General features: G+C 53.7%; 4 protein-coding genes across 4 annotated transcripts; 2 read left to right on the forward strand and 2 right to left on the reverse strand.

Annotated features, from left to right (window-relative positions):
- Positions 1-26: 26 nt before the first annotated feature.
- Positions 27-2,437, reverse strand: TYMP (thymidine phosphorylase). Its single transcript, XM_067698537.1, is given in 5 exon segments — positions 27-1,330; positions 1,725-1,784; positions 1,786-1,827; positions 2,277-2,314; positions 2,317-2,437. Coding segments are annotated over 5 exon segments (444 nt in total). The 3' UTR covers positions 27-1,147.
- An 887-nt stretch (positions 2,438-3,324) lies between these two features.
- Positions 3,325-4,744, reverse strand: CIMAP1B (ciliary microtubule associated protein 1B). Its single transcript, XM_067698536.1, has 6 exons — positions 4,636-4,744; positions 4,357-4,560; positions 3,987-4,091; positions 3,780-3,901; positions 3,524-3,688; positions 3,325-3,405 (listed from the first exon to the last, which is right to left on the reverse strand). The coding sequence occupies exons 1-6, from the start codon at positions 4,742-4,744 to the stop codon at positions 3,325-3,327; spliced, it is 786 nt and encodes a 261-aa protein (XP_067554637.1).
- Positions 4,745-4,803: 59 nt separating this feature from the next.
- Positions 4,804-18,592, forward strand: LOC137202961 (collagen alpha-1(I) chain-like). The gene is made up of 2 exons (XM_067698731.1): positions 4,804-18,254; positions 18,518-18,592. The coding sequence occupies exons 1-2, from the start codon at positions 16,428-16,430 to the stop codon at positions 18,590-18,592; spliced, it is 1,902 nt and encodes a 633-aa protein (XP_067554832.1). The 5' UTR covers positions 4,804-16,427.
- On the forward strand, positions 18,470-21,604 carry LOC137202649 (kelch domain-containing protein 7B-like). The gene has a single exon (XM_067698530.1). The coding sequence runs from the start codon at positions 18,612-18,614 to the stop codon at positions 20,427-20,429; it is 1,818 nt and encodes a 605-aa protein (XP_067554631.1). The 5' UTR covers positions 18,470-18,611; the 3' UTR covers positions 20,430-21,604.
- The last annotated feature ends 94 nt before the right edge of the window (positions 21,605-21,698 follow it).

The following is a 21,698-nucleotide window of genomic DNA, read 5'->3' on the forward strand; positions in this document are numbered from 1 at the left end:
GGCGCTGTAGCTAGTCGCTGGCTCTACCCCGCCCTCTCGCTTACGGCCCCGGCGCACCAGGTATCTGCACGGCTGCGCGCCTCTCGGGCTTCGTTGCTGCGTGTCGGCCTGCCCGCGCGGTGGGGCGGGGAGTGAGGAGCCGGGCTCAGGAGGGGAGGGCGTCTCTGGGCGTAGGGCTGAGCCAGAGCGGGTGCCCCTTTTCCTGTCCCCTCACCGAGCCTGGTGATGGGTGACCGGGTCCGCCGGCCCGGTGGCCCCAGGCCGTCCAAGCACAGCAGCGCTTCCTCCACTCCAAAGCGTGGCCTACGGCGGGGTTGTTCCTGGCGGTCAGAGCGGCTGCCCCATGCCAAACTGCGGAGACACGGTTCAGCGTGGACCCACCCCGCGTCTCGCGTGCAGTCAAACTCCAGCCCCTGATGCACCCTTGGTTGCCAATTCCCCTGGAGTGAGGGGACGGGGGAGACGTGAAGCGGCAGTGTGCCTGACTTCAGCGGTGGAGGTCAGGAAGTCCTTGTATTCGGCCTGGGCGGGAGGGCCGTGAGGGTTTCCCCAGACCCGAGGCCAGGTCAGCCTTGCTTGGATAAGGTCACTGGGTGGGAGTTGAAGAAGTGGGGCGGGGACTGCCAGCGGTGAGGCCGGTCCCAGCAGAGGCAGGGTGAGACAGGGCTGCTGAGGTACTTGAGGACCAAGGCTGCGGGAGTTATGAACGGGAGGTTGGGGCCACATAAGGAGATCCACGCCAACAGACATGCCACAGCCACATGGGGACCCCTATGGAGAGGCCACACAGGCTCCAGGCGCTCCGGGGCCTGCCCTGGCTGGGGAGGACTGCGGCCTCTCTCAACCTCCTGCCTACGATCAGAGCAGACAGGCTGTCCTCTGCCTTCTTACTGAGGATGAAGGCTGTGTGGGGGAGGCTAAGGTGATGGAGATCCTGCAGCTTCCTGTGAGATGCGGGGGATGCTGACTCTCGGGTCAGTCATGAGAGGTCAGGGACCCTGAGCATGGAAGGTCAAGTTCTCTATGTGATGGGATGACAGGTGCATCAGTCAGGTCACCTTCTTGAGTGGGTGGTCAGGCATCCTGTGATGTGGGACACTGACCCTGGGTTTGGGTCAGATCACCTGTGGTTGTGTGTGTTCATAGGTCAGGGGTCTTTCACATGCAGGAGGTGGACCCCAGAGTCTGGGGTCAGGTCACACGTGATGAGTGGCAGGCTGTCGACAGTGGCTGTCACATCTCTTGCTTCATGCAGGATTCCGTCTGCAAGAACAAGCTTCCTGCTCTGACCCACAATACAGTGGCCCACTTGCCCTGGCAGCCCTTGCATCTGGCCAACCTCCCCTGCATCAGGACTCCCAGTGACCCTCAGTGGCCTCTGATCAGTGATCGCATCACTGACCCTGACCAAGGACTCATCAGCAACCTTGACAAATGTCCAAAATAATGACCAGTGACGTGAACAATTCTGCTAAGTCCTCACTAATGACCCATCAAAGATATGGATCAATGTCCTATGGCCCATTAATGATTGATCAGAGGCCCATCAGTTATTTTGACCAAGTCCCTATTAATGACTCCAATCAAATTTCCGTTGATGATCTTGACCAAAGTCCAATGACCCATGAATAACTGATCAGTATCCTCCCTAGTGACCCTTCAGAGATTCTGGCCAATGTTTCTACCAAACCCAGATCAGTGACCAATCAGTGGCCCACCTATACATGCTCTGGGCTCTGGGTGACAGTGAATCCATGAATAGACTCCAGTTTACCCCAAGTGCCCTCCCACGTGCCCCAGACCACGTCTTCTGACTATTGGTACATGCTAGGCAAGGATGCTGTTCACCTGCACAGTCACCTCCCCACCCGCACATTTTTCCTCACCCTCTTTGGTTAGGACTCATCTGGAGTTAAGTATTTACTGAGCAGTGTAGTGGGTGTCCAGCTGGAGAGGGAATGGAAAATAAATTGTCCTCGTTTGGGATGGGGGGTGTCAGTGGGGGGATGAGGCTGGTACCTATTGCTGGGGGTACAAGTCTGGGGGATGGAGGGAGAGCAGCTCTTCCCTTGGGAACCGAAGGGGAAGGGGCAGCTGGATGATTTGGTCCTGTTATTGGGGGCTGATGGGAAGGGAGATCCAAGTTCTGTCCTGGGGCTGAGAAGCCTGGGCCTTTGGGGGCTCTGTCTGGGTCAGGCGTGAGGTTAGGAGCTGCCTGTGGCTGCTGGCCTTTTTGAGGTCAGAGGTTCTGGTCTGGAGAGGAGGTGTCTTCTAACCTTGCAGCCACAGGCAGCCAGGGCAGGTGCCACGACTCTGCCTCAGGGCATGTTTTGGCAAGGTATTGGCACCAGGCTTCCGGCCACTCCAGCTGCTGCCCAGACTTGGCCAGGGCCGCGGTCTCCTCCAGATTCATGCTTCGCCAGATGGCCAAGAGCATGGCCCCTCGGCATGGGTAAGGTGGTGTAGACAGCACAACGGGGGCGTTCCCACAGCAATGGGTTATCCTCAGTGTCAGTGACAGTGGTGGGGCGCTGTGGCGTCCCTGGGGGCAGGCGGTCTCTGGGCCTGACCTCTGGGTCGGGGTCAGGGGCAGCCAGCCGTCCCCACGCACGGATGTGTGCGCCCTGCGCGTCCGGTCCAGCACAGCGCGCACGAAGCCTCTGAGGTACCCTTGCTTCAGGCTGATCAGCCCCGGCAGCTGCTTGGGCTCTGGTTCCCGCCCCGGGAGAGATCAGCAGGTGCGACAGGGGTAGGTGGGGCCGCCACCACTCCGGGCTGCGACACACATCTGGAACCTGTCGCCGTCCTGTGTCCGTGTCACTGAGGCGAAGTGCCCTTGTCCCGACCCCATTCTCGTTTCTCTCCCGTGTCCGCCCCTCAGTCCCGTGTCTGTGTCGCCCGTGTGCATGTCTCCGTGTCTGGCTCTCACGTCTCGGTCTCACAACTTGATCCGGGGCCGTACCTGCCCTGCACAGCGGCGCTCGCCGGTCCTCTTCGGATCCCAGCCGGTTTCCGTTCCGTCTTGCGGGAGGCCACAGGGTGGGAACAGTGGGACTGCGCGCCTGGCCGGAGCCGCGGAGGGGCGGGGCCTCCCGACAGGCAGGGTTTTAGGCCAATCGCCGCCTCGGAGGGGCAGGACGACCCGGCTCACTTCTGTCCTGGCCAATCACGAGGGCCTGCGGGAGCTTGAGAAGTCCGGGACTTCGCGGGCCCGCCCACCTGTCCGTTTTGCCCGCCTGCCTCGCCGCAAGCACAGAGAGGCCGACAGGCTGCTGGATCCAGAGATTTTAAGAAACATTCGTGGGGCCGCGCCCGGCCGGCTGGTCAGTCATCCACGTCGATCACCATCGGGGCCAGGTAGTCCGAGTGCCGGATCCCGAAGCTCCAGCCGCGAGGCTTCCGGTGCTGCGGACCCAGGAGACGTCGCTGGCCTGGCGCTGCCAGCCGGCCCAGGGCTCCCGGGTCCCAACCTCGCACCTCAGACCCTCGATCCAGACCCGGACCCCTTTACCCCGCCTCTGACCCTTGACTCTGAACTGCAGAGCACCTGGTCCACGTTGTAGGCTGCAGGCCCGGGATTCAGGCTGTTGCCTTGGGGGAGCGAAGTCCGCGCCAGCATCGAGAACTGGGGGGCCCGGGGCTTGTAGATCCCAGGGCTCACCACATGGTAGGCGCAGGGCCCGGGGGTCTGCGGGAGGGCGGGAGGGGCGCTGTGTCCGGCTTCCAGGACCGTCGACCGCTGACCCCTCGCCGCGCGGTGCGGGCAGCCCCTTCCCCACCTTACTGAGGTCCTCGCAGACGCTGCCCTCCGCGCTGCGGCCGTAGATGGAGTAAATCGGCGCCGAGACTTTACCGACGACGCGCGGGCCCAGGAGCGAGGGCACAGTGTAGGTCCCGGGGCCTGGGGGAGCCAGCGAGGGTGGGTCTTTGAGGACCGGCCGGTCTGCCCGCCGCAGCCAGTGCAGGGTGGGCCTTCCTGGGCTCACCTGGGGTCTGCGACTCTGCGCGGAGGCCCCAGTTTCGGGGAGCGATGGTGTGCCGAGGCGCGCTGGGGTACGCCGCCTTCTCCGCTCGCTCCGGGAAGTACCTGCCTGCGGGGCGGACCGGGGTGTGGGCCGGAACTGCACTGGGGGCCTGGTGGGTGCCCGGGCTGGAGTCCAGGGATTAGGGGGAATTCGAACCACGATTTGTCAAAGCCTGGTGAGGCTTGGAGCTCTTTTGAGATCCGGAGATGGGGGGACCGAATTTGGAGTGTTAGGGTGCCCGAGGGGGACTCGGGCTCAGTGGGGGTGTTCCCGAGTGGGCGTCCCTGGAGGCGGCTCGGCGTTGGGGAGGCCGGGGTCCCAGGGTCCTGACCCGGTCCGGGAGTGAGGAAGGGCGCTGCGTGGCGCGGGCGGCCGAAGATGGAGTAGGCGGGAGCGCCGTCGCGGCCGCGCACTGTCATGCGAGCGGGCACCAGGTGACCTGGCCCTGGGCCGCACGAAGTCTGCTGCGTGGGGAGGCGTGCGCCGAAGGTGAAGGCGGGGGCGCGGGGCCGCGACGGGTCGTGCAGGATGTAACCTGCGGGGCGCCCCAGCATCACCAGGGTTAGGGTTAGCCCCTGTGTGCCCCCCTCCCCCGGCCCACCGCTGGTACCAGTGCTGGCTGGCAGCTTGTACTTGGGCCCCGGGCCGCTGTAGAGCGCTGCGATGGGGCCGCGGGGCCGGTGCGGCCGCCACGGGCCGACCCAGACTTCCGAGCCCATGGTACGGTGGGAGCGCTTGCTGCCGGCAACACCTGCGGACACCAGGTGGCGGCCCCGGCCCCCCCCACCCTGACTCGCGAGGCCGCACTCCCTATCCCCTCCAGACAGGCCGGACTCCAGGGCGGGGCCCGCGCCTATCCCACGTACCAGGGAAACAAACGGTAGCTTTCCCAGCTCCAGAGAGGCGCGGGTCAGGGACAGAGCTTCGAGGCCGTCTCTTGTCCCCCACCCCCAAAATGAGTTCAGTGGAGGTGTGTGTGCGCGCTCCAAGTTTGGACTCAACACTGCGGGAGAGGAATTCCCCGGGGTTCTGGAGAACTGGGATATTTTAGGGATATTTGGGGGAGGATACCGGGGCGAGGGAGCGGCGTGGGGGACCTGGTGCCGGAGGGGGGCCCCCGAAGTTGATGCACTGACCTGCTCCTGTGTCTCCTGGCTGGGAAGGTAGGGTTGGGTGTCTGGATTTCTGCCCCTGCCCGGCCCAGCTCCCAGACCCCATTGTGTCTAGGTCGCGCCTCCAGGCAACCAGACTGACCGTCCCACCTGGCTCCGCCCCTCCCCTCTCCCTGCCTCTCCTCCTTGGAGTCCATGGCAATGGCAGGCGTCCTGCAGGCTGTGCCACAGACCAGAACTCTGTCCTCACCCTTCCCCAGGCTTCAGTACACCCATTCCAGAAATGGACAGATATGCAGACAAAAAACAAGTGCGAGAATAAAGAAATCAAGCTTAATTTAATTGTTATGTGTAGGGGAGAGAACTTTGCATCTATTTAAACCCATGGAATATTTGCAGAAAATAATCATGTACTGGGCCACAAGAACGTCCATACAATTAGCAGATGTAAACTATTATATATAGGATGGATAAACAACAAGGTTCTACCGTATAGCACAGGGAACTACATTCAATATCCTGTGATAAACCATAATGGAAAAGAATATGAAAAAAAAGTGTGTGTGTGTGTATAACTGAGTCACTGCTGCACAGCAGAGACTGACACAACATTGCAACTCAACTCTACTTCAACTTTAGAAAGACGCCCATACGAGTTGAATAAAGAGATATAATAGGACACATGATTGATCACAATTCAAAATAATTCTTAGCAAACAGTAAAATGTGGGTTTTTTTGAATTTTATTTATTTTTTTAATGCAGCAGGTTCTTATTAGTCATCCATTTTATACACATCAGTGTATACATGTTAATCCCAATCTCCCGATTCATCCCACCGCCACCCCACCCCACCGCTGCTTTCCCCCCTTGGTGTCCATACGTTTGTTCTCTACATCCGTGTCTCTATTTCTGCCCTGCAAACCGGTTCATCTGTACCATTTTTCTAGGTTCCACATATATGCGTTAATATACGATATTTGATTTTCTCTTTCTGATTTACTTCACTCTGTATGACAGTCTCTAGATTCATCCACGTCTCTACAAATGACCCAATTTCGTTCCTTTTTATGGCTGAGTAATATTCCATTGTAAATATGTACCACATCTTTATCCATTCGTCTGTCGATGAGCATTTAGGTTGCTTCCATGACCTGGCTGTTGTAAATAGTGCTGCAATGAATATTGGGGTGCATGTGTCTTTTTGAATTATGGTTTTCTCAGGGTATATGCCCAGTAGTGGGATTGCTGGATCATATGGTAATTCTATTTTTAGTTTTTTAAGGAACCTCCATACTGTTCTCCATAGTGGCTGTATCAATTTACATTCCCACCAACAGTGCAAGAGGGCTCCCTTTTCTCCACACCCTCTCCAGCATTTGTAGTTTGTAGATTTTCTGATGATGCCCGTTCTAACTGATGTGAGTTGATACCTCATTGTAGTTTTGATTTGCATTTCTCTAATAATTAGTGATGTTGAGCAGCTTTTCATGTGCTTCTTGGCCATCTGTATGTCTTCTTTGGAGAAATGTCTATTTAGGTCTTCTGCCCATTTTTGGATTGGGTTGTTTGTTTTTTTAATATTGAGCTGCACAAGCTGTTCATATATTTTGGAGATTAATCCTTTGTCCGTTGATTCGTTTGCAAATATTTTCTCCCATTCTGAGGGCTGTCTTTTCGTCTTGTTTATGGTTGCCTTTGCTGTGCAAACGCTTTTAAGTTTCATTAGGTACGATTTGTTTATTTTTGTTTTTATTTCCATTACTCTAGGAGGTGTATCAAAAAAGATCTTGCTGTGATTTATTTCAAAGGGTGCTCTTCCTATATTTTCCTCTTAGATTTTTATAGTGTCCAGTCTTACATTTAGGTCTCTAATCCATTTTGAATTTATTTTGTGTATGGTGTTAGGGAGTGTTCCAATTTCATTCTTTTACATATAGCTTTCCAGTTTTCCCAGCACCACTTATTGAAGAGACTGTCTTTTCTCCATTGTACATCTTTGCCTCCTTTGTCATAGATTAGGTGACCATAAGTGCGTGGGTTTATCGCTGGGCTTTCTATCTTGTTTCATTGATCTATATTTCTGTTTTTGTGCCAGTGCCATACTGTTTTGATTACTGTAGCTTTGTAGTATTGTCTGAAGTCAGGGAATCTCATTCTTCCAGCTCCGCTTTTTTCCCTCAAGACTGCTTTGGCTGTTTGGGGTCTTTTGTGTCTCCATACAAATTTTAAGATTTTTGGTTCTAGTTCTGTAAAAAATACCATTGGTAATTTAATAGGGATTGCATTGAATCTGTAGATTGCTTTGTGTAGTATAGTCATTTTCACAATATTGATTCTTCCAATCCAAGAACATGATATATCTCTCCATCTGTTGGTATCATCTTTGATTTCTTTCATCAGTGTCTTATAGTTTTCTGCATACAGGTCTTTTGTCTCCCTAGGTAGGTTTATTCCTAGGTATTTTATTCTTTTTGTTGCAGTGGTAAATGGGAGTGTTTCCTTAATTTCTCTTTCAGATTTTTCGTCATTAGTATATAGGAATGCAAGAGATTTCTGTGCATTAATTTTGTATCCTGCAACTTTACCAAATTCATTGATTAGCTCTAGTAGTTTTCTGGTGGCATCTTTAGGATTCTCTATGTATAGTATCATGTCATCTGCAAACTGACAGGTTTTTTTTTTTTTTCCAATTTGTATTCCTTTTATTTCCTTTTCTTCTCTGACTGCCGTGGCTAGGACTTCTAAGACTATGTTGAATAATAGTGGTGAGAATGGACATCCTTGTCTTGTTCCTGATCTTAGAGGAAATGCTTTCAGTTTTTCACCATTGAGAATGATGTTTGCTGTGGGTTTGTTGTATATGGCCTTTATTATGTTGAGGTAGGTTCCCTCTATGCCTACTTTCTGGAGAGTTTTTATCATAAATCGGTGTTGAATTTTGTCAAAAGCTTTTTCTGCATCTATTGAGATGATCATATGGTTTTTATTCTTCAATTTGTTAATATGGTGTATCACGTTGATTGAGTGCATATATCGAAGAATCCTTGCATCCCTGGGATAAACCCCACTTGATCATGGTGTATGATCCTCTTAATGTGCTGTTGGATTCTGTTTGCTAGTATTTTGTTGAGGAGTTTTGCATCTATATTCATCAGTGAAATTGGTCTGTAATTTTCTTTTTTTGTAGTGTCTTTGTCTGGTTTTGGTGTCAGGGTGATGTTGGCCTCATAGAATGAGTTTTGGAGTGTTCCTTCCTCTGAAAATTTTTGGAAGAGTTTGAGAAGGATGGGTGTTAGCTCTTCTCTAAATGTTTGATAGAATTCACCTGTGAAGCCATCTGGTGCTGGACTTTTGTTTGTTGGAAGATTTTTTTTTTTTTTTTTTTTTTTTTGCAGTACGCGGCCCTCTCACTGTTGTGGCCTCTCCCGTTGCGGAGCACAGGCTCCGGATGCGGAGGCTCATGGGCCCAGCCGCTCCGCAGCACGTGGGATCCTCCCGGACCGGGGCACGAACCCGTGTCCCCTGCATCGGCAGGCGACTCTCAGCCACTGTGCCACCAGGGAAGCCCCCTGTTGGAAGATTTTTAATCACAGTTTCAATTTCATTACTTGTGATTGGTCTGTTCATATTTTCTATTTCTTCCTGGTTCAGTCTTGGGAGGTTGTACCTTTCTAAGAATTTGTCCATTTCTTCCAGGTTGTCCATTTTGTTGGCATAGATTTGCTTGTAGCAGTCTCTTAGGGTTCTTTGTATTTCTGCAGTGTCTGTTGTAACTTCTCCGTTTTCATTTCTAATTTTATTGATTGGAGTCCTCTCCCTCTTTTTCTTGATGAGTCTGACTAATGGTTTATCAGTTTTGTTTATCTTCTCACAAAACCAGCTTTTAGTTTTATTGATCTTTGCTATTGTTTTCTTTGTTTCTATTTCATTTATTTCTGCTCTGATCTTTATGATTTCTTTCCTTCTGCTAACTTTGGGTTTTGTTTGTTCTTCTTTCTCTAGTTGCTTTAGGTGTGAGGTTAGATTGTTTATTTGAGATGTTTCTTGTTTCTTGAGGTAGGCTTGTATAGCTATAAACTTCCCTCTTAGAACTGCTTTTGCAGCATCCCATAGGTTTTGGATCGTCGTGTTTTCATTGTCATTTGTCTCCAGGTATTTTTTTATTTCCTGTTTGGTTTCTTCAGTGATCTCTTGGTTATTTAGTAACGTGTTGTTTAGCCTCAATGTGTTTATGTTTTTTACGTTTTTTTCCCTGTAATTCATTTCTAATCTCATAGCGTTGTGGTCAGAAAAGATGCTTGATATGATTTCAGTTTTCTTAAATTTACCGAGGCTTGATTTGTGACCCAAGATGTGATCTGTCCTGGAGAATGTTCCGTGTGCACTTGAGAAGAAAGTGTAATCTGCTGTTTTTGGATGGAATGTCCTATAAATATCAATGAAATCTATCTGGTCTATTGTGTCATTTAAAGCTTGTGTTTCCTTATTGATTTTCTGTTTGGATGATCTGTCCATTGGTGTAAGTGAGGTGTTAAAGTCCCCCACTATTATTGTGTTACTGTCGATTTCCTCTTTTATAGCTGTTAGCAGTTGCCTTATGTATTGAGGTGCTCCTATGTTGGGTGCATATATATTTATAATTGTTATATCTTCTTGGTTTGATCCCTTGATCATTATGTAGTGCCCTTCCTTGTCTCTTGTAACATTTTTTATTTTAAAGTCTATTTTATCTGATATGAGTATTGCTACTCCCGCTTTCTTTTGATTTCCATTTGCATGGAATAACTTTTTCTGTCCCCTCACTTTCAGTCTGTATGTGTCCCTAGGTCTGAAGTGGGTCTCAAGACAGCATATATATGGGTCTTGTTTTTGTATCCATTCAGTGAGCCTGTGTCTTTTGGTTGGAGCATTTAATCCATTCACCTTTAAGGTAATTATCGATATGTATGTTCCTATTACCATTTTCTTAGTTGTTTTGTGTTTGTTTTTGTAGGTCCTTTTGTTCTCTAGTGTTTCCCACTTAGAGAAGTTCCTTTAGCATTTGTTGTAGAGCTGGTTTGGTGGTGCTGAATTCTCTTAGTTTTTGCTTGTCTGTAAAGCTTTTGATTTCTCCATCGAATCTGAATGAGATCCTTGCCGGGTGGAGAGATCTTGGTTGTAGGTTCTTCCCTTTCATCACTTTAAGTATATCATGCCACCCCCTTCTGGCTTGTAGAGTTTCTGCTGAGAAATCAGCTGTTAACCTTATGGGAGTTCCCTTGTATGTTATTTGTCGTATTTCCCTTGCTGCTTTCAATAATTTTTCTTTGTCTTTAATTTTTGCCATGATTTTTGCCAATTTGATCACTATGTGTCTCGGCGTGTTTCTCCTTGGGTTTATCCTGTATGGGACTCTCTGTGCTTCCTGGACTTGGGTGGCTATTTCCTTTCCCATGTTAGGGAATTTTTCAACTAAAATCTCTTCAAATATTTTCTCGGGTCCTTTCTCTCTCTCTTCTCTTTCTGGGACCCTATAATGCGAATGTTGTTGCGTTTAATGTTGTCCCAGAGGTCTCTTAGGCTGTCTTCATTTCTTTTCTTTCTTTTTTCTTTATTCTGTTCCGCAGCAGTGAATTCACTGGTCTGTCTTCCCGGTCACTTATCCATTCTTCTGCCTCAGTTATTCTGCTATTGATTGTTTCTAGTGTAGTTTTCATTTCAGTTATTGTATTGTTCATCTCTCTTTGTTTGTTCTTTAGTTCTTCTGGGTCTTTGTTAAACATTTCTTGCATCTTCTCGATCTTTGCCTCCATTCTTTTTCCGAGGTCCTGGATCATCTTCACTATCATTATTCTGAATTCTTTTTCTGGCAGGTTGCCTATCTCCACTTCATTTAGTTGTTTTTCTGGGGTTTTATCTTGTTCCTTCATCTGGTACATAGCCCTCTGCCTTTTCATCTTGTCTGTCTTTCTGTGAATGTGGTTTTCCTTCCACAGGCTGCAGGATTGTAGTTCTTCTTGCTTCTGCTGTCTGCCCTCTGGTGGATGAGGCTATCTCTAAAATGTTTTTTTAAAAGGGTTAAATACTTAGAAACTAACAAATTCTCTTTTAAAACCAGCAACCACTGAGGTAGAAGGAAAACAAAGGGTAGGGGCACTGTGAAGGCTGAGAGCGCATTTCAGGAAGCTGTTGGGTCTCTGTTTAATATTCTTGAGAAGCTGAGGAAGGCCAGTTTCTTGAGGCTAATGAAATGGGACTGCTCATGAGGAAAACAGCTAAAGTCCCAAGTTAAAAATGATGAGAAGACACAAGTGCAGCCTGCACACAGACATGCTAAAGTATACAACTATACTTCAATTTAATTTTTTTAAATAAATAAAATTCTTTTGTTTCCCTCTGAAAGATACCCCCAAGTGTAACTCCTGCATCATATGTTCTACTTTTAATTTCTCGAGGAACCTCCATACTGTTTTCCATACTGGCTGTGCCAGTTTACATTCCCACCAATAGTGCATGAGGGTTCCATTTTCTCCACATCCTCACCAACACTCGTTATTTCTTGTCTTTTTTAAAAACATCTTCATTGGAGTCTAATTGCTTTACAGTGGTGTGCTAGTTTCTGCTGTATAACTGTTGTCTTTTTGATACAGTCATTCTGATAGGTGTGAGGTGATAGTGTGGTTTTGATTTGCATTTCCCTGATGATTAATCATGTTGAGTGTCTTTTCAGGTGCCTGTTGGCCATCGTATGACTTTTTCGGGGGAAAATATTTATGCAGTACTTTTGCACATTTTTTCATTTTTCTTTTCTTTTTTAATTTTTATTTTTTTATTTAAAAAATAGTTATTTATTGGCTGCGTCAGGTATTAGTTGCGGCGCGCAGGATCTTTTGTTGCGGTGCATGGGCTCTTCGTTGTTGTCGTGGGCTTCTCTCTAGTTGTGGCACTCAGGCTTAGTTGCCTTGTGGCATGTGGGATCTTAGTTCCCCGATGCATTGTAAGGCAGATTCTTAACCACTGGACCACCAGGGTATTCCCTAGGTCCATCCATGTTGCTTCAAGTGGCGTTATTTCATTCATTTTTATGGCTGGGTAATATTCCATTGTATAAATATACGACATCTTCTTTACCCATTCCTCTGTCGATGGACATTTAGGTAGCTTCCATGTCTTGGCTATTGTAAATACTGCTGCTATGAACACTAGGGTGCATGTGTCTTTTTGAAATAGAGTTTTCTCCAGATATATGCCCAGTAGTGGGATTGCAGGATCATATGGTAGTTCTATTTTTAGTTTTTTAAGGAACTTCCGTACTGTTTTCCACAGTGGCTGCACCAATTTACATTCCCACCAACAGTGCAAGAGGGTTCCCTTTTCTCCACACCCTCTCCAGCTTTTATTACTTGTAGACTTTTTGATGATGGCCATCCTGACCAATGTCTGTTGCACTTCTCTACACTAACAATGAACTATCAGAAAGAGAAATTAAGGAAACAGTCCCATTTACCATTGCATCAAAGAGAATAAAATACCTAGGAATAAACCTCCCTAAGGAGGCAAAAGACTGTACTCTGAAAACTATAAGACACTGATGAAAGAAACTGAAGTTGACAGAAACAGACAGAAAGATATACTGTGTTCTTGGATTGGAAGAATCAATATTGTGAAAATGACTACACTACCCAAAGCAGTCTACAGATTCAATGCAATCCCTATCAAATTACCAATGGAATTTTTTTTTTTTCAGAACTAGAACAAAAAAATTTTAAATTTGTGTGGAAACACATGTTCTCTTCATCATTCCCATATTGTTGAATGCTTATGTGTTTTAATTTTTTCCACTTTAAATCACATTGTATTGTTTGTCTTTTTTTTTTTTAATTATTTATTTATTTATTTTTGGCTGCGTTGGGTCTCCGTTGCTAAGCCCGGGCTTTCTCTAGCTGCGGTGAGCGGGGGCTACTCTTCGTTGCAGTGCGTGGGCTTCTCATTGCAGTGGCTTCTCTTGTTGCAGAGCACAGGCTGTAGGCGCATGGGCTTCAGTAGTTGCGGCACGCATGCTCAGTAGCTGTGGCTCGCGGGCTCTAGAGCACAGGCTCAGTAGTTGTGGCTCACGGGCTTAGTCGCTCTGCGGCATGTGGGATCTTCCCGGACCAGGGATCGAACCCGTGTCCCCTGCATTGGCAGGCGGATTCTCAACCACTGTGCCACCAGGGAAGCCCTGTTTGTCTTTTTTAAATAACTTTTTTCTGCATAAACCTTTCCCCACCTCTGATGGATTCCTTAAAAGGTATCCCCTGTTGGGTATACCTATATAACTATTAAACCTGAGATTTATATTTTCTAAGGCTTAAACAGTATTCTAGATTTATTTATACATATATAAAAGTACATATATACTTTTAACATAAACATGATTATATAATATTATATTCTTTGTTTTATATCATTTCTGATTATGCAATCTTTCTTGCCTTTAAAAAATTCCAATAATAGAAAAACCCTACATTTAGTGGAGTTTGCAGCTCTCTACCACCTTTTTTTTTTTTTTTTTTTTTGCGGTACGCGGGCCTCTCACTGCTGTGGCCTCTCCCGTTGCAGAGCACAGGCTCCAGAAGTGCAGGCCCAGCGGCCACGGCTCACGGGCCCAGCCGCTCCGCGGCATGTGGGATCCTCCAGGACCGGGGCACGAACCCGCGTCCCCTGCATCGGCAGGCGGACTCCCAACCACTGCGCCATCTTATTTATATTAGCTGTCCATTTGTATTTAGCTCTCCATGTGGAATCATGTCTTCATCACACTAGGCTTTTCCTCCACCAAATGCTTCAGAAAGGCACCATGGGAGCTAGTGTAGCTGGGGCTTGGTGACCAGTTAGTGAGGGTCTTCCTGTGGGTGCTGCAGTGGATCAGCTCATGTGGATGGATTTCCCCACCTCCCGGGCTCCCAGCTGCATTGGTCATGGTTGCTGGCAAGCAGGTGACTGCCTCCATTCCTGTTTTGCTTGTGTTGTCTCTGAGGAAACAGGATCTCTGGGTCCATAGGCCCAAATCCCTCTATTCCTTGGAGGGACTGGGACAGGGGTCCTGCCTCAGCAGGCAACTGGAAATGGAGCTCTGAGGAGGCTGCTACAGGTCAGACTTTCCTGGGACCCATATTTTGATCTTTATTTTTACCTCAATGGGAATCTGTGATATTTATGCCATCAGAGCACAACCAGAACCATTACTCATGTTTCACAATTTCTGTGGGTGATCCTGTGTGCTTCTGAAGTTCTGTCACCTTTTCAGCAGTGCCACATTTTTACTCTCTATGGAAAGAGGGCAAACCTCCCACTATTTTGGGCGGTAACATGTCTCCAGTCACCTTCCCAGTAGGGAGCTGCTCCACGAAGGGCAGGGTTTGCCCTTGACAAAGTCAAGGGTTTTGACAAAGTCAGGTGTTTCCCTTCCACAGAGGAGGGGACTAGACCCTTCCTTGGTCACCTGTGTGTCTCTAGGACCTGTCACGGTCCTCAGCACCTTGTGAAGTTGGTGTCCTAAGGTACCCCTAGTGGACACGTGTTCTCTGGCCGCAGCCTGGTGCTCAGACCGACGACAGGGGTCTTCAGGTACTGGGTGGAGATGCATGGTGGACACCACATGGCCGATACAGAGGTGCAGACGATGGTGTCATCTCCATCCTCTCAAGGTTGTTGGACCCCAAACTTAACCAAGAGGCAGAGCCTGGGACCAGGACAGAGAATAAGGGCGGCATCCAGAAAGCCTGCCACCAGCTTGAGGTCCACCTTAAGGCAGGGCCCCCTTCCATCCTTCCTCTTACTGTCACTTAATACGCTCGGGGAGGGGGGAGGCTGGGAGGGGACAGGTGGGTGAGATACCTGAGGCTCAGCAGAACCCAGGCTGGGTGCCAGGGACATGCCTTGGCCATCTCGCTGCCTGAGTCAGGGAGAGTCCTCTGTCCCTGAAGAAGGAACAAGTACATGTCGTGGGGGCCTGCCTTTGTCCCAGGAGCTCCAGGCTCTTTTTCATGTCTGGGTCCCACATGGCACCTGTCCTGACACTTACTCCTCGGCTTAAGATGGAGGAGACAAGGCTTGTCCCCTGAGAAGCCAAGTGCTGCAGGGCACCTACACGCCGGCCTGTGAGGGGCCTGAGTCCTGGCGAGGAGGGAGGGGGTGGACGAGGGAAGGCTGAGGCCTGAGATGAGGCACCAGAAGTCAGACTGATAGAGCCCCTGGGCCAGAGGAGGGTTTGTGAAGTCTCCCAGGGCTGAGTGGTGATGGGAGATGGAGCTGGCGGGGGCTCAGGGTTCTCCACTGCGTGAGAGTGGCGTTTGGCAGTCAAGATGGCCCAGAGGGAGGCCCAAGGGCTCTAGAAGGTTGTGATAAACCAGGCCAATAAAGAGGAAAACACAACTTTTGGATTTTCTTTACTTTGTTCACTTTTTATTAGTGATCGCTTAAAAATTCCTTTTGACAACCATCCCATCTCTGCTGAACTCAGGGTACGGAGAGTCCAGAGGCTGCTGGAGGAGGGGAAGGGAGAGTCGGCCTTGGCCCCCCCCAAGCACCTGCGTATCTGGGAGGGAGAAGCGCCAGCCTCTGCTTCACACCTGTGCACCTTCCCGGCAGCCCATCTGTGTGCTGGGCAGTGTTTAGGGTCAGGACCCCCGCCCCCATGGTCCCCCTCCTCAGGGAGACCCCCCCCCCCACCCTGGCCAAGAGTGGAATAGTCTTCTCCGGTTTCTGGTAATTTCATCAGGGCCTCATCGTGTTGCTGCAGCTACAGATAACATCTTCCTGTGGGTAACTCTTCCCCGCCAGAGCCCCCTGAGGCTGGCCCCGAGCTCAGAGGAGGGACGCGGGGGTGTGGGATGAGTTTGGGGGTGTGAGGGTCTCTTAGGCAGAAGTGGGTCGGCTGGGATGCCAGAATAGCGCTGAGGAACGCTGCCATTTGCCATTGGAAGCTATGGAAAAAGGGAAGGGGCAGGAGCTGGGCAGGGGCCCGGGGAGGCCCCTGAGCTCCTGGAGCTGCCGTGGGTTATGCTGTCTCCTGATACCTCCAGCTAGGCCCTCCTAACAACACCCAAGCCCAGGTGCAGACACAGAGACCCACACCTCCCAGGTTGGGCGGCGCACTGGCCCCAGCACAGGGCCACCTTAACTGGGCAGCCCTCTGGGCGGGGCACGTCACGGATGCCATCTGCGCGACACCAGGTGGCACCCAGGCCTGAAGCAGGACCTGGTGTGCGCAGCACATAGCTCCCAGCCTGCTGCCCAGCTCCTCACGCTGGGTCTCCGCCCAGACCATGACCCAGGGCATCTTGGAGGCTGACAGCCCCGGCTGGGGCTGGGACGGGGATGGGGACGAAGACTGGGATGGCGTCGTGCTGACCCTGCTGGCGCTGGCTGTGGTGGCCGCCACGGCACTAGCTTTGCACTGGTTTGGCTCCGGGCAGGACCAGGAGGCGGCAGGTCCAGCATCCACAGCCCCTCGACCTTCACAGGTGGGAGGACCTGGGCCAGCCCTGCCCCCGAAATCCAAGGTCAGTGGTGGTGCCGAGGGACACAGCCCAGGGCAGGAGAAGCCACACCCTCCAGGACGTGGCCAGGGGAGTCCAGCTGCAGCAGGGGCCCAGGATCAGGAGCCCCCGCGAGGTGAAGGTCTGGCTGCTACAGCTACACCTCCACTCAAGACACCTGGTGAGGTGGCCAGCGGAGGGGCCTTGGGACAGCAGCGTGGTGATGCCACTCCAGAAGCCCCCCGAGGAAAAGGAAGGGAGCCTCGCAGGCCAGGTGCTGCCCTCCTGGGTCAGAGCAAAGCAGAGGGGACGTCTGCCCCCCTCCTGATACACTTCACCCCCCGGAGTCCTGGCGGAGAAGTGGAGGTGCAGGTAGAAGCAGGAGGCGTCCAAGCCAAGGCACCAGCTCACCAGGCCCTCGTCCACATGGTGGAACGGGACACCAGCCCCTGGCAGCAAGGTGTGGCGTCACCTGGCTCACTGGGGAGGGGCCCAGGCAGCCGCCGGTGGCAGGTGGACCGCAGCTCAGGAGAGAGAACCTGCCGCTCCCCAAGGCTGGACCCCCTGTCCCTGGGCACTGTGGTGAGTGTGTGGGATTCTGTGGGTGCAGCCAGCAGCCTCCCCGCGGGCTCCCAGGGGCTCCCTTTGCCCCAGGAGCTGCCCCCATCGTACACCCTGAAGACTAGTCCCCCGATGGATGTCTCAGAGAGGGGGCCTGGGAAGAGCAGCCCCCAACAAGCCCCAGTCCTAGCTCTGGACTCAGGAGCCAAAGCTACTGAGAGCAGGGAGGCTGGGACCCTGGCCCCCAGGGAGTCTCAGAGGTCCCCAGCCTCCGTGGAAGGTTGGCCCCGGGTGAGGAGGGAGGTCCTTGTCACCGGGAGCTTCAGCGAGGCCCCAGGCTCCAGGGGCCTATCACAAGAGGGGCCACAGGGGGGACACCGACTCTTGTCCCAAGGGGAGGGGACCACAGAGGCCAGCACTGCGGGTGAGGCTGGGGCTAACGGCTCTGGAGACCACCCTTTCTTCAGTTCAGGGCCTGAAGGGACAAAGGAGCAAGGGGGCCACAGTGTTACAGAAGGGAGAGGATCCCTGCAAGGCCAGGTGGCTGGCGGCTCTGACAGAGGGAAGCGAGCTGCAGAGGTTCGCAGCTGCGTGCCCTCCCCAAGCCCCTCCCTCACGTCCTCTTCACACACCCCTAAACCCCTCCCACCCACAGCACATCCCCATCCAGGTCTCTTACCTGTAGCCCCAACTCCTCTGAACTCCTCTCTGTCAGTCTCTTTGCCCCCCAGAGTTGGCCAGGGTCCTGCTGAGGATGAAAATCTCAAAGCAGGCCCATCCCCTGCCCCAGGCCCATCCCCTGTCACAGCTGCAGCCCCTGCTCCAGGCCCATCCCCTGCCCCAGGCCCATCCCCTGTCACAGCTGCAGCCCCTGCCCCAGGCCCATCCCCTGTCACAGCTGCAGCCCCTGCCCCAGGCCCATCCCCTGCCCCAGGCCCATCCCCTGTCACAGCTGCAGCCCCTGCCCCAGGCCCATCCCCTGCCCCAGGCCCATCCCCTGTCACAGCTGCAGCCCCTGCCCCAGGCCCATCCCCTGCCCCAGGCCCATCCCCTGTCACAGCTGCAGCCCCTGCCCCAGGCCCATCCCCTGCTCCAGGCCCATCCCCTGCCCCAGGCCCATCCCCTGTCACAGCTGCAGCCCCTGCCCCAGGCCCATCCCCTGCCCCAGGCCCATCCCCTGTCACAGCTGCAGCCCCTGCCCCAGGCCCATCCCCTGCCCCAGGCCCATCCCCTGTCACAGCTGCAGCCCCTGCCCCAGGCCCATCCCCTGCCCCAGGCCCATCCCCTGTCACAGCTGCAGCCCCTGGGCCTGCTAGTGGGTCAAGGCTTGCACCTCAGAAGCCCAGTGTGGTTCTCTGCAAGGGCAGTCAGGAGGGGCAGTTCTCAACTAGCTGGGGAAACCTTATTTCGATGGTTCTTAGGAGTCACCCCTTCCCCAGGCCAGAGAGGCCCCAAGGGACAGTCCCAAGGGCAGCTCTGGAGAGCCCCAGAGATCCCAGCACTTCCACACCCTCTGAGAACAGAGAGTCTGGCTCTTCCCCTGAAAAGGCCATCCCCAGCCATGAGGACAGGCATGGCTCGGCTGGACTGGTCACAGGGGCAGGCACAGGGGGCCTGGCTGAGGCTGGAGCTCGGCCACAGCAGAGCAGCACCGAGACCAAGGAGGCTCCCACCGCAGGCCCTCCCTCAGGCCCAAGAGGGGAGAGAATTGAGGAGAAACATCCAGACTCGCTGCCATCTGGAGCTGCAGAACCCAGGGCCCCCTCACGGCCACCGGAGCAGACCCAGCCTGGCTCTGCACCCTCCCCAGTTACAAGGCAGGACTCACAGCCTGTCCCCCGGCCACGGAAACGCAGCTTGTGCGAAATATCCCAGAGCTCTGAGCGTGAGGCCAGCCCAGCAGCCCCAGGGCAGCGCCGAGGACAGGAGCCCGGGGAGGGGCCCAGCCCTGCAGGCAGCGGGCAGGTCCTCACTGAGAAGCAGAAGGAGGCCCGAAAACTCATGGTGTTTCTGCAGAGGCGGGGGGGCTGGGGGGTGGTGGAGGGGCCCCAGAAGCCCAGATCCTCGGCGGCAGGGGCTCTGCAGCGATGGCTGGACCTGGGCAGCTGCCTGGAGGCACTGGCCTTTGCCCAGCAGCACGGGGACCCCCGCCTGGCCCAGAAGACCTATGCCTGGATGAGTGACAATCTGCTACACGTGCTGGGAGACCCGAGCCTCTACCGGCAGCTGAGTGGCGCTGACCGGGAGCGTATCCTGAGCCTTCGGACCAGCCGGGGCCAGGCGGTGCTGGGGGTCCTCGTGCTGCCCAGCCTCTACCGGGTGAGCCGCTCGGGGCTCACAAGGGACCCTCGTGGGGTGGAAGAAACTCACGCGGTGCGGCCCGTGCCCCCGCCTCCCCGCACGTTCCTGTACGTGTTCCACCCCCGGGAGAACGCGTGGCGGCCCCTGACCCAGGTGCCCCAGGAGGCCCCGCTCCGGGGCTGCGGTCTCTGCACCCTGCACAACTATCTGTTCCTGGCGGGGGGCATCCGTGGATCCGGTGCCGAGGCCGTCTGCTCCAATGAGGTCTTCTGCTACAACCCTCTGACCGACATCTGGAGCCAGGTGCGGCCCATGCGGCAGGCGCGTGCCCAGCTCAAACTGGTGGCGCTGGACGGGCTGCTCTACGCCATTGGGGGCGAGTGTCTGTACAGCATGGAGCGCTACGACCCGCGCACGGACACCTGGACCTCCTGTGCCCCCCTCCCTGCAGGCAGCTTCCCCGTGGCTCACGAAGCTGTGGCCTGCCGGGGGGACATTTATGTTACCGGCGGCCACCTCTTCTACCGCCTGCTCAGGTACAGCCCCGCGAAGGACGCGTGGGACGAGTGCCCCTACAGTGCCAGCCACCGGCGGTCCAGCGACATTGTGGCTCTGGGGGGCTTCCTGTACCGCTTCGACCTGCTGCGGGGCGTGGGCGCCGCGGTGATGCGCTACAACACCGTGACAAGCTCCTGGAGCCGGGCCGCCTCCCTGCCCCTGCCCGACCCCGCCCCGCTCCGCTGCGCCGTGCTGGGCAACACCATTTACTGCCTCAACCACCAGGTCACAGCCACCTTCAAGGTCTCCGAGGGAACCGCCCAGTTCCAGGCCAAGGAGCTAAAGCCTTTTCCCCCGGGGGCCAAAGGGGTCCTCTGCCCATTCATCCTGACGCTGCCCCCCGTGGACCCGCTGCAGACTGCCCTCTGAGTGGCTGCTGGAACGCCAGGGACTTCAGCACTGCTCTCCGGGGAGACCCTGGGGCGGAGTCTGAGGGCAGGAGGGGCACAGGGGCCCCTTGTTCCCGGGACAACTTCCCTTTTCTGTTCTAATAAGGCTCCTGACTCCGCCTTCCACCCGCTCCCCTCCCCTAAGCCTGTCCCCTCAGAGCCCAGGCTCCCCGCACCTGGGAGCTGGTCGCTGGGTGTCCCTAGCCTGGTATCCTACCTCCCACCACACCCAAGCTGCTTCCTTCCTCTAGGACTTAATTCCCTCTCTGGTTACCCAGCGCCTCTGCTGGCTCACCCACCCTCCTCCAGACAGAGATCCTCTCTCACAGCACCACCCCACTGCCTGGGAATTACCTGCCTGTGGGACTCCCTGGGCTCCGAGAGCCTGACGTGTCCCTGGGCACCAGGACTTGGCCCACTGAGGAGCCTGGCAACCCCTGAGCCGAGGAAGGAGATGGCTGGGAACACATTCTGCTTCCTAGGGTCTGTCCCTGGGGCTCCAGGCCAGGCAAGGAGCCCTCAAGGGGGTGGGAAGGGGGACCAGGGAGCAAACAAGTCCCCAGGAAAACATCCTTGCCTCTGGGACTTTCTACCTGTCCTGAGGCCTCTGGGAGCCTGGCTGGCTCTCCCCTGGAACAGCTCTGAAGCCCTCTTTTGTCTGACTGACCTCAAAGGCCTAGAACCCTTGTCTGTGAAAGCGCCCTGCTGGCTCTAGCCCCTGCCCAGACCCCAGCCCAGGCCGTGCAGGACCACTCAGCTCATACCCCTCTGCAGCCTGGTGGGGTCTCTCCTGCCGGCTCAGCCCCTCCAGAAGCCCGCGCCACTTCCCGCCAGCCCCCTTCCTAGGTGAGGCCTGGGTTTCGCCCTCGTTCTGCCCCTTATTAGCTGTGTGGATTGGAAGAGACATCTAACATTGCTTTTCTTGTCTGAAACGGGGCTGTGAGAACATCAGGACACACTCGAGAGTGCCCAGCCTGGTGCCCCAAATACACAACTGAATAACTAATGTTCCCCCTTATTCGCTTTGGAACTCACTGTAGGAAGGTAAATAAATCTGACTGAATACTGCTGCCTGTCCCACCCTCTGACCTGGTTTGTCCCCGTCTGGCTCCCTTTTAGTTTCTTTATTCTAAGTTCGGCACCACTGGCACTGAGTACGTCTACTTCATCGAGAGCCTCTGCATCTCGCCCTTCTCATGTGCTGTCCACAAGGTTTGATGTGCAGCTGGGTGGGACGGAAAGGGTCCTC

Source organism: Pseudorca crassidens, chromosome 11, assembly GCF_039906515.1.
Source record: "Pseudorca crassidens isolate mPseCra1 chromosome 11, mPseCra1.hap1, whole genome shotgun sequence".
NCBI lineage: Eukaryota > Metazoa > Chordata > Mammalia > Artiodactyla > Delphinidae > Pseudorca > Pseudorca crassidens.